This window comes from Ricinus communis, chromosome 10, assembly GCF_019578655.1.
Source record: "Ricinus communis isolate WT05 ecotype wild-type chromosome 10, ASM1957865v1, whole genome shotgun sequence".
Taxonomy (NCBI): domain Eukaryota; kingdom Viridiplantae; phylum Streptophyta; class Magnoliopsida; order Malpighiales; family Euphorbiaceae; genus Ricinus; species Ricinus communis.
This window is the reverse complement of record NC_063265.1, coordinates 10,252,734-10,265,385: the sequence shown is the minus strand read 5'-3', so window position 1 is coordinate 10,265,385 and position 12,652 is coordinate 10,252,734. Positions and strand designations below refer to the sequence as shown.

The 12,652-nt window shown below is 35.0% G+C and overlaps 2 protein-coding genes across 2 annotated transcripts; one reads left to right on the top strand and one right to left on the bottom strand.

The window, feature by feature from the left end:
• The first annotated feature begins 4,915 nt into the window (after positions 1-4,915).
• LOC8277124 (phenylacetaldehyde synthase) lies at positions 4,916-6,669 on the top strand. The gene is given in 2 exon segments (XM_025158507.2): positions 4,916-5,090; positions 5,093-6,669. Coding segments are annotated over 2 exon segments (1,467 nt in total). The 5' UTR covers positions 4,916-4,993; the 3' UTR covers positions 6,463-6,669.
• A 1,103-nt stretch (positions 6,670-7,772) lies between these two features.
• LOC8276726 (probable leucine-rich repeat receptor-like protein kinase At5g49770) lies at positions 7,773-11,578 on the bottom strand. Its single transcript, XM_015723185.2, has 8 exons — positions 11,404-11,578; positions 10,225-10,806; positions 10,112-10,135; positions 9,569-10,021; positions 9,342-9,457; positions 8,665-8,925; positions 8,368-8,568; positions 7,773-8,267 (listed from the first exon to the last, which is right to left on the bottom strand). The coding sequence occupies exons 1-8, from the start codon at positions 11,504-11,506 to the stop codon at positions 8,199-8,201; spliced, it is 1,809 nt and encodes a 602-aa protein (XP_015578671.2). The 5' UTR covers positions 11,507-11,578; the 3' UTR covers positions 7,773-8,198.
• Between the last annotated feature and the right edge of the window lie 1,074 nt (positions 11,579-12,652).

Sequence of the window (12,652 nt, the reverse complement as noted above, 5' to 3'; positions counted from 1 at the left end):
GATTCCATCTCTTATGCAAAGATTCATCTGTCTCGGAACAACAAAGGAGGTTCGGGAGGCAGTATCGAAGACATTTTATGATGGTTCTGATGAAACTCGGCTGTTTGAGTTAAATTAGAAATCATTCACCATTAAGCAAGATGGAAGACCACTCTTTACGTACTTTACTGAACTTATATCACTTTTTCAGGAAATTGATCAAAGGACTTCATCTTCGGCAAGCACTGTAAATGGAGTTGTGGAGTTGAATTCAGCTATGTCTACGCTTAGGGTTCATATCTTTCTCAGTGGATTGGACCATGAATTCGATCAAGTGCGTGGGGAAATTCTTAGGAAGGACCCCAAACTTGACTTGGATAGTTGCTATGCATATGTCCGACGTGAATTTCAGCAAAGGAAGACCATGGGAGGATCTTCTTCTCCTATATCTGAAAGTGTAGCACTAGCGACAAATCAAAAAGGGATCATCCAGGAATCGAAGGAATCAATCAGGAGGAAAACCTAACTATATATGTGATCATTGTGGTGAGTCTGGACATTCCAAGCAGCGTTGCTATGAGCTGATTAGATATCCAGACTGGTGGGATTTCTCAAAGAAGCCACGCAAGAAGAGTAACCAGATTGCTGTTGCTGTGGATAACTCTTTTTCAGAATCAAAGTCTGACATTCCAACTGCTTATGTAGCTCACTCAGGTGGTGGTAAGGGTAAAAGGCATTATCAACTTTCACTGAAAATGATGCTTGGATAATTGACACAGGAGCTTCTGACCATATGGTTGGAAATTCGAATAGGATACAAACACTAAAATCACCTTCTCAAAGCTTTATTTCTACATCTAATGGGAGTCAATGCCAAGTCATTGGTGAAGGTTCTATTAAGCTGTCTGAGTGTCTTACTCTTGATTCAGTTCTTGTTGTCCCATCTCTCGAGTGTAATCTCCTTTCTGTTAGCAAAATTACTTCCTCTTTAAATTGTACAGTAACTTTTTGGTCTTCTTACTGTATTTTTCAGGATACTCTGACTCGGAGGACAATTGGTTATGGTGTTAGAAGAGGACAACTTTACTACCTGGAGTTAGGGCAAGATGAAGGACAACAAGTAGGGCAGATGTGTTTGATGAATAATGAAACTAAGAGACGAGAAGATGTATGGTTATGGCATTGTAGACTTGGCCATTTGTCTTTTAGTTACCTTAGGAAATTAAAACCTCATTTATTTTCAAGTTTTGATGAATCAGATTTTAAATGTGATGTTTGCGAATTAGCAAAAAGTCATCGAGTTCCATATTTTTCTACTTTGAATAAGAGTAGTGAACCTTTTTCAGTCATTCACTCGGATGTATGGGGACCTTCAAAAATTTCTACGCTTTCGAATGCCAAGTATTTTGTTACTTTTATTGATGAGTGTACTCGCATGACATGGATTGCCTTATTACGTAATAAGAACGATGTATGTACAGCTTTCTATGATCCAAAAAGCATGGTGAATACTCAATATTAGAAACCAATTCTTGTATGGCAAACAGATAATGCAATGGAGTTCATGGATTCAACTCTTGGAAAATATTTGTCTCAGAAGGGAATCAGGCATCAAACATCATGTACGTATACTCCCCAACAAAATGGCATGGCGAAAAGGAGGAATAGGAAAATTTTAGAGATTGTTCGTGCCTCCTTGTTTGGAATGAATATGCCGAGGTATTATTGGGGAGAAGTTGTGAAATCTGCTGTCTATTTGATGAATAGAATGCCTTCTCGTGTCCTAGGTTTTGATACTCCTCAACAAAAATTGAATTCTTTGTGTAAGACTCATCATGTGCCTAATCTAGAACCACGAGTGTTTGGCTGTGTCGTGTTTGTGCATGTCCCTAAGCATTTGCGAACTAAGCTTGATCCATGTGCGAAAAGATGTGTTTTTGTAGGGTATGCAGACTCTCAAAAGGTATATAGGTGTTATGATCCCTCGAAAAAGAAACTAGTGGTGAGTATGGATGTATCTTTCAGGGAAACTGAACCCTATTACCTCAAGACGGGTTTGAATTCTCCTAGTCAGTGGGAGAGAATGTGTGGAGATAATGAGGTAATCTCTGAACAGATTAGTTACTCAACAGGTGATGATTGTTTGCTAAGTGAAGAAATGAGATTTCTTGGAGGTGACAGCACTTCCGGCGAGATGAATCAACCTTTGATAACACCATATACCGAAGCTCCGAGGCAGGATATCCAATCTGAAAACATCACTCAGGTAAGTGCTCCATTACCTATTGAATCTGATGAGTCTATTATTCCTGTTATTAGACAATCCCAAAGATCAACTAAAGGCATAGCAAAGAAACAATATGAACCAAACTTACACTCCAATGTGAAATATCCTATCACTAACTATATTTCTAATCAAAATCGAGTTGTGTCAGGTCCATATGCTCTTGTGGTAAATCAGTTAGAGCACATTCCTATTCCTAATACTGTACAGGATGCTTTAAAAGATCCCAAGTGGAAGGCAGCAATGAATGAGAAGATGAGGCCATTACAGAAGAATCAGTCCTGGGAGGTAGTTCCATTACCTGATAAGAAGAAGACCATTGGGTGCAAGTGGGTGTTCACTGTGAAGTTTAATATGGATGGGAGTGTGGATAGATATAAGGCAAGATTGGTCGCGAAGGGTTACACTCAGAGATATGGTGTTGATTACCAAGAAACATTTGCACCAGTTGTGAAACTGGATACCATTCGGATACTGATCTCCTTGGCAGTGAATAGAGGCTGGGATTTGAAATAATTTGATGTTAAAAACGCATTCCTCAATGGTGACCTTGAAGAAGAAGTTTATATGGATGTTCCACCAGGTGTTAATTTTGAAATGTCTAAGAAAAATGAGGTTTGTAGACTGAGGAAGGCTTTATATGGACTGAAACAATCTCCTAGGGCTTGGTTTGGTAGACTCATAGTTGCCATGAAGACATTCGGATACACACAAAGTAATGCTGACCATACACTGTTTATTAAACACAAAGATGGGAAGATTATTGTCCTTATTGTGTATGTTGATGATATGATTGTTACGGGAGATGATGATGAAGAAATGAGATCACTTCAGGTACGTCTGGCAACTGAATTCGAGATGAAAGACCTTGGATGTCTAAAATATTTTCTAGGAATAGATGTTTCACGAACTGAAGAAGGTATTTCTCTTTCCCAAAGAAAATATGTGATTGATTTACTAACAGAAACTGGAATGCTTGCATATAAACCTGCGGCAACACCTATGGAGTTCAATCACAAGCTCGAAATTTATCCAAATCAAGTACCTACTGACATTGGAAGGTATCAACGACTGGTTGGGAGACTGATTTATTTGTCACATACCAGACCTGATATCGCTTATTCAGTGAGTGTGGTGAGCCAATTTATGCATCAACCAAGCGTTGAACACATGGAAGCAGTCTATAGAATTCTAAGGTACCTAAAGGGAACTCCTAGAAAGGGTTTATATTTTTCTAAGAATGACGGTTCAAAAGTCGAAGGTTACACTGACTCGGATTGGGCTGGAGATCAGACAACTCGAAGGTCAACTTCTGCGTATCTTACTTATGTTGAAGGAAACTTGGTAACTTGGAGAAGTAAAAAGCAGAAAGTAGTCGCAAGATCAAGTGCGGAAGCTGTATTTCGAGGAATAGCTCATGGGATGTGTGAATTAATATGGATTTCACGGGTTCTTAAAGACTTGAAGATTGAATGTCAGAAGCCAATGAAACTGTTTTGTGATAATAGGGCTGCCATTGAGATAGCAAGAAATCCTGTCCAGCATGATCATACTAAACATGTGGAGATTGATCGACACTTTATCAAAGAAAAAATTGATCAACAGGTAATCCAGTTGTTGTTTGTTAAGTCCGAAAATCAACTTGTTGATGCTCTTACCAAGGCTGTTACTGGCAAAGTGTTTCGAAATCTTATTGGCAAGTTAGGCATGTCAGAATCCTATGCTTCAACTTGAGGGGGAGTGTGGGAATCTGAAAAATCAGTTGTAGATATGGCTGTTGAAAGATAAGTTTGAATAGAAGTTAAGTTTGAATAGGTTTAACTAATTTAACTTTGAATAGAATTGTATATATGTTATAGTTGAGTTGTTAAATAGCTAACTAAATATAGAACTCTAATATATATACTTGTATCTTGTAATCAAAATAAAAATAAGAATGAAAAATAAAAATTCTCTCTGTCTTAGGGTTTTGCATATTTACAGTATCTTACATTTCTCCAAAACTTAATTGTATTCATTTTTCAAATCCGACCTGCTTCTTTTTTTATTATGAGCTTTTAATGCATTAAGTAGGAAAAAATAAAAATAAAAATAACAAGATTACTTATATTTTTTTTTTATCAAATTTATCAGTCTTTTTTATTTTTTTTATTTTTACTGTGTTAAAATATAACAAATATAGTTTAAAATTACACTTCTGATTGTTTTAGGTAAAACAACTAAAGAATAATCGAAAAGCAATCATACCGTAAATTTGAAAAAAAAATTAAAAAATAGTATTTTTTAAAATAAATTACACAATAAAAATAATATTTTTTATTAATTTTATAATATTTCTAAAAAATAATTTCTAATTATTAGTACTAAAAATAAAGTGACGGATCTATTCTTATATTCATCATAGAAATTATAAACACTGATTTACATGGCCCTAAAAGTTATGTTACACTTATGATAAAATAAGTTAGGCTATACAATAATAGAGTAGACTTTTCTTTATATTTATCATAAAGTATGAAATTTATGAAATCAATTCAACCATTATAATTTAATATGACAACGGTGTGATGTGATATGAGAAGTTGCAAAAAAAAGTTGTGTTTACTGCCACTTTTCTATAAATAAGCCCACCTGCTCAATGCTAGAGGCAATGCAAATCTGTCTTATTGAGAAAGAAGCTTTTCCTTGATTAGAACTCTCACTCCCTGTCATATCCTGCTTATATCCTAAATGGATAGTCTCTCTCTAAACACATTCTCCCCCTTGGACACAAATACCTTTTCTGATGAATCAAAAATGGTAATAGATTTCATTGCTGAGTATTACAAAACATAGAAAAATACCCAGTTCAAAGCCAGGTTCAACCTGGATATCTCTCGACTAAGTTGCCTAAATCTGCACCGTATTGCCCTGAGTCAATCGAAGATATCCTGAAAGATATTTCTGATAGCATTATACCTGGCCTGACACACTGGCAAAGCCCCAACTTCTTTGCCTACTTCCAAATAAATGCTAGCAATGCCGGTTTTCTTGGAGAGATGCTTTGCTCAGGATTGAATGTTGTTGGCTTCAACTGGATTTCATCTCCTGCTGCCACGGAGCTTGAATCTCTTGTCGTGGATTGGATGGGAAATTTGATGAAACTCCCGTCCTCATTTCTTTTCTCAGGAAATGGAGGTGGTGTCTTGCATGGAAGCACTTGCGAGGCTATAATTTGTACCCTAGTCGCAGCAAGAGACAGAGCCCTGAAAAGATTGGGATGGGATAAAATCACAAAGTTGGTGGTTTATGCCTCTGATCAAACACATGCAACTCTTCAAAAAGGCACTAGAATAGTTGGCATCCCATTTTCCAATATCCGTTCCCTTCCAACATCATATTCATCAGGGTTTTCTCTGTCAAGTCGAACATTGCAGGAAGCAATCGAAAACGATATAAAATCTGGGTTGGTTCCAATCTTTTTATGTGCAACTGTAGGAACAACAGCCTGTGGAGCAGTTGATCCTATAGAAGAGTTGGGGAAAATAGCTAGGAAATACGACTTGTGGTTTCACATCGATGCAGCTTATGCAGGAAATGCCTGTATTTGCCCTGAGTTCAGGCATTATCTCAACGGGGTAGAACTTGCAGACTCAATCAGCATGAACCCACATAAATGGTTTCTTACTAACATGGACTGCTGTTGTTTGTGGGTTAAGCAACCTGATTCCCTAGTGGATTCACTATCTATCGAACCAGAATACCTGAGGAATACTGCTAGTGAATCCGGTGCTGTAATAGACTATAAAGATTGGCAAATTGCACTGAGCAGACGATTCAGGGCCATAAAGCTCTGGGTTGTGATTCGTAGACATGGATTGGCTACCCTTATGCACCACATACGCAGCGACGTGAACATGGCGAAACGTTTTGAGTCATTGGTGGCTAATGACAAGAGGTTTGAGATAGTGGTGCCAAGAAAATTTGCTTTGGTTTGCTTCAGGCTAAAGCCTAAGGATGGAGCAAATAGCAGTGATGAACTGAACAGACGGCTACTGGCTATGGTGAATCAGAGTGGACGTGCGTTCCTGACTCATGGGGTGGCAGGAGGAATTTATTTTATACGTTGTGCAATTGGATCAACATTGACTGAAGAACGACATGTAGATGATTTATGGAAGCTGATTCAAGAAAAGGCTCATTCTATGCTTTCAGGTTAATGCAATATATCTTCAAGAACCAACACTTATTAACGTTGGAATATGTAACCAATTTGTTTCTCTGTCTTTCCTTTTTTTCTTTTTACATTCTTGTATTTTGGCTGGATGGATCAAATTGTTGGGATTGTACTTTTATTGGGATTGTATTTGTATTCACCCATATATAAGCAAAAACATATTGGAAAAAAAATTATATTTTCTTGGCCAGTTTCAGATTAAATTAATAATATATATGTCTTGAATATTTTATATTTTGAAAAATGAAAAGTGATATATAATTTGAAATTAATAAATATCCTATATATGTTACTCATTAATCAATGGAATCCGACCAAAAAGAATTCTTAAGTAATAAACATATAGTGGAATAATATTAAATAAGTCAATTGTATCAATACTCATTTTTTCTGACACCATTATATTGAAGATTAGTGAATATTCAACAATGACTCCTATTATAATAACAATAATTTATAGTTCTGGTTTAGTAGTAGTTTGTAATTCTAATTCCAAAAGCCTTTGTCTAATGCCAGATAAGTAATTGTAGCAGTGACAACATAGATTTTTATTTTTTGGCCCTTTGTCTGCTTTTTTATTTCCACTGTTGCAGTTTTCTTGTGCTGGAAATTCAACCCTTTTTCTGTAAATGGTTTCTTGGCGGAGCGGTAATGGGCGATGTCTTGGAACCCTTCAGGTTCTCAGATTTAAATCTTAACACTTTTCAGTGATATATTCTGAATTACATCGGTAACTCTATGAATTGAGTTGGAGATCTCTTAATCATTTGCAATGAAGACAAATTAGAATTTCTAAATATGGTATCTGAAAAACTCCTCTCGTATATAAAAGGTTAAAATCACATTATCTAATAAATAAGATTTGATAAATTATTTATATAACTACTTGAAGATAAAACCACTTATAGAAAATAGCTTTCAGTTTGGATGGACGGAGCACGTTTAATTATTTTCTCGAATGATGTAAATTGAATTATCTATTATTTGAGAAACACGGCGATCTGGTCATAATGAAATATTATAAATTTTTAATATAATTTAATATACATCTGAATTTATTTTTTATAACATTTTAAGTGCTATTGATTTATAACTTCATTCAAAATGTTTATACATATATATATAGTATGAACGTATTAAACATAAAAAATTCATATATATGTTACATTAAACAAAAGTTAAAGGTATTTAAATATTAAAAATATTAAATATTTTATTAGACTAAATTAAAATTTAAAGTGGTAAATTGATGCTCTATACAAATTCAAATTCAAGAGCATATAAGGGCATATATAATCATTTGGCCTTTTCTCTTTCCATATATGAGGTTCCATTTGCTAGGGCAAACATCGTGATAGCATTGAGGAAAAATTTACAACCCAGATAAATTATATCACACCATTTTCAAAGAAACGCTGCCTTGTGATACATTAAGCTACAAAATAAATATTTTTCTTCTTCCTTTTTTCTTAAATTAGTTCTCGAGGAAAAGGGCTCTTCCTTCTTACTTGATCAAGTGATGGACCTGTATAACTTTGCCATCATGCAGACAAAGGGGCACATTCCTGAATTGGCTTCATCGGAGTGGAGCAGACTAAAGGTCTTACTCCTATAAATTAGAATTACCAGGAGTCCATTAATACTTATATTGTTGATTCTTTCCTAATCAGCAGGACTTTGTCTGAAAATAATCATAATGCCTCAGCTTGATTTCCTTAATTAGACTGGAACCACCTCCAATGACCTGGACATTGGCGTTGCTGATGTGCTCGTTTCGCGCCTCAGTTTCTGCAGTCAAAATGTTATCATTGTTGTTAGCTTAGTTTTTGAACGATGTTTATGCATATTAAATATGATACGCAATTAGAGAAGCCAAGAGTTAGTTAACCATGTATGCAATTGTATTTTTCCAGGCTTTGTCCATCTCTTCAAAGACAACATCCATCGTTGGACGCCCTTTGCTTGATTTTGCAACACATAAGACTGCAATTTGTAGAATGGCTTCAAAGTCTGCCCTGTTAACCTGCCCATCTAGCCTTGGATCTTCAAAATCTGTTACAGGACGCTTTCCCATGCTTACATCCTTTGCCTGGAAAAAAAGAAAAATATTTGCTAGTTGTTATTTTTGCTCTATGGCATGATATATATGGAGTTACCAGACACAAAGTTAATGCAAGAATTATACCTTTCGAGTGAGCTGGTCTCTGGCATCAAGATCCAAGTCGATGACTTTTTGTCCTGATAACAGTTGGAGAATGACGATACCGAAACTGTAGATGTCACTAGCACAGGTTAGCTTGGCATTGCTCATATATTCAGGGTCCATATAGCCAATAGTTCCTCTAACATCTGTAAATACTTTGCTCTCTTCCATTCCTAGCATCTTTGCCAACCCAAAATCAGAGAGTTTCGGATCCAAATTCTCCGTCAGAAGGATGTTCGTAAGCTATGAAGCAAGCGTGAAGAACCCATTAGATAATTTAAATAAGAATCAATAGGTAGCCAAAAAATTGACTAGTATATATCCCTATGGAGCAAGATTGAAGCATCAATGGACATGTAAACATTAACTCGAGTTGATAATTCAACTAAATCTGCCTTGGTCCAGTGTTCTTTCTATCTTTTGTTGGAAAAATACTATTTCTTAGCTCAAACTCTCTGATTTTTCCGGTCATTAAAAATAGACCTGTTTAAAATACAGCCTAGGCCAAGCTTATTTTGCTATGTCCAAGCCTAACCAAAAATCAAGCTTGCATTTAGCCTAACCCAAAATGGGGGCTATGTAGTTAAGCCTGTGAAAAAGACTAACTCATAAATTAGGTATTAATGTGCTTCTGCATAAATAAAATTATCAGGAATTACCTTGATATCTCTATGAACAATGCAGCCATCTATATAATGGTGGAGGTATCTCAGCCCAAGTGCACAGTCTCTTAGGATCTTAACTCTTCTTTCCCATGTTAAAAGAGTATCCTTTCCTGAGCATAGGCAGATACAGGCGCATAAATTCAATCTCCTGGAGAAAAGGCCCAAAGAAGAGCACATTCAAGATGGAAGGAACTAAATATTAAGAGATTAGAGAAAACTACTCAGGAGATGTTGAGCTAAATTTCCTGCTGAGCAATATTCATAAACTAGATATCGATCTTCTCCCTCGCTACAACAACCGAAAAGGCAAACAAGATTCGGATGCCTAACTCTTGAAAGACCTTCAACTTCGCGTTGGAAAGAGTCGGTTGTGCTGCTTTGATGTATATGCTTGACAGCCACAACTTGGCCACTAGGCAGAACACCTTTATAAACTTGGCCAGCACTTCCTCGTCCAAGGCTTTTTCTTTCGTTGCCATAGTTTATGGCATTCTCAATCTCAGCCTTAGAAAATCTATAAAGACCGGACCACGCCTTCATATCTTTTGATTGAACAACAGGCTTAGGAGGCTTGTTCTTTCTTCTGCTCTTAGTTACATACATTGTCAGAATAAGTATCAGAATCAACGCGACAACCGCCATAAACGTTGCAAATACTGCCTTCAATGTACTATCTGATAACCTAAAGGAGTTCCTGTGAGTGATCCGAGGAAACAAGATTACAATGTCTCAACACAATAAAAAACAAGTATCGTTATACTTACGCTTGATCTTGTCATAACCCACATCTGTTCATAACACAAAATTTAAAGTTCTGTCAGGAATCTTAATTGCAGGTTCGAGTCACAAGAACTAAAGACGAGGTCATAACACTTACCAAATTCATCTAAGGCAGGCAAGCACCTATAGAAATCATCAATAAAAAATGGATCGACTTTATTTGCAGCTGCAACTGAGACAATAATTGCTATTGTACATACGGCCCTTTCATAATTTTTATCCTTGTCTACGTTTAATCTTGACAACAGACCATCTGTTGCACCCAAAATTGCCATGGTGCAATTAGAGCATGCATCGTTAAAAGAAGAAGAGTCAAAATTGGAGCACTTGGATACTGCATTTTTGTAATACGAATCCTCTTTAATTGATGATAAGGAGAAACTTGAGCAAGCACTGCTGCCATGGTAAAGATTGTCAAATCCACACAATGATGGCGAAACAGTGACTTGTCCGGGAAAAGGCCCAGTGCAGTTCATCCACTTATCTTGTGGGATGAAAGCATGATCATAACTTGTGCTGGCGACAGTCCAGGCTAAGGTTTTAATCAGGGCATTGAGCACATTTCGGCAGCAAAGTGTAGTACTGATGCTGCCCAAGATCTGGACTTTCTCCTGATTGCCTATGCATTCCCCGGATGGCTGATAAGGGAAAATCGTGAAGTTCAACGAGGAACAAGAACCTGCAAACATGAGTGGAGCTTGTTAGAAATAACAAGTCTATTTTTTTCTAATTATTAGTTTAATAAATAATTGTGAAAAATTAATTTTATTAATTGACATAAATATTATCACATGCAATTACTTTACACATTTGAGATTGTAGCTATCATAGAAAGTCCAATAGCAGTAAAAGAGATGCAAATATAAATTTCATTGATTTTATGACTGGAATTAAATAAATGACTCAGGATAAATAAAACGAATGACAAAATTAATAAATCTAAATTATTATAATATTAATCAGATTTTAAGAATGATTCTCTACTCGTTCATACTAACTGTCTTTTTTTCAAAAAAAATCTTAATTATTTGTTATTAATATATATATTTAATGCCACATCAATTTTTTATTTTCTAGTATAATAAATTTTACAATATCTATAAAATGAAAAATTAGTTTAATTTAACTAATTTCTTCTATAATTAAGTCTATTAAATACTTTGTTAATGTTAATAAACTAGTAAAAACTACATGGATGAAGTGATTTAAAAGACAATTAATGCAGTTTATTTATTTCTGTACAGAAGTACAAAGAAAGTAACAATATCAAATGAACCTGAAACATCCGGCAAAGGTAAAACGAGGAAGAAGGAATGGATCAATAAGGTGGGAACGAAGAAGAAGGCAAGCTTCACAGAAGGGAATCCCGTCTTGATCATGTCCCGCTGAATGAACTCGGTTGCTGCCTTGAAGGTTCAGCTCAGGCCATGAGATATTAAATTATTATTATCATTATTTTGAATCCTGAGAAAACAAGCAACTGAAAAAAGTTCTCCTTAAGCATGTAATTTATAGATGAAATGACCACATTGCAAGAATCGCTGCATCAAAAAGAAGACATTTCTTGGTGATTACAGCTAGCACTATTACTCTTGTAATCGCCGAGGCATATGCTTCAGATCGATCTGTGACGGTAAGAAATCAAAGATTAATGGCGTCTTCGTTTAATAAATATTAAAACTTCAACCTCTCAAATAAAAGAATGATTGTGGATATATGTTTAACAGACATGAATAAATTAATTCCTCTTTGGTAGTATCACAAAGCCTGCAACTTTAATTAGTTTTTAATTGACTAAAGTATAGATATTCTTCAATCACATCGATGCATTGGATATGTCTTCCTGATAGGAAGACAAGAACATCAACGATTAATCCTTTGTTCCATCGGAATTTTATCTATTGAGATAAGTCAACTAATACGTACTTGTATGGTTTTACTAAGTCATTTCATCCTAAACTTTCTTAATTTTTAACATCTTTTCTTATTAATCTTTTACTTTTCAATCTATTTCAATTCTATCCATTTTTAAAGTGCGAAGGGAGAGGGACAAGTAAATTTATGGATAAGATTTTTTTCTATTGTTAGTTTAATCTTTCATTTAATTAATTATAAATTATAGTTATTTTAATTAAACTAGATTAAGTTGGATTGAAAGAAAAAAAGAATATTAACATTAGTTTTAGCACAATATTATGAGAGATGAAATTTTTGTCAAAATCTTAGTTTAGTAGTATAAATTGATTAGGAAATATATTGGATTAGGGTTAATGCAATGATTAGAAACATAATCAACGTATACAATCATCAAACACTTGACAACATCATAGAGGCAATTTTTTGCTGCACAATGTAAAGAGTGCCAATCTCTACTAAATAATATATATGCTTATTCGATGAAGAAGAGATAATTAATTACATTGATATCTGAAAAAGAAAAAGATCAATATTTTTATATAAAATATAATATATTAAGCTCTTATTAGTTTTTCATTTTAATTTTGTCAAATTAATCATTTACTAAT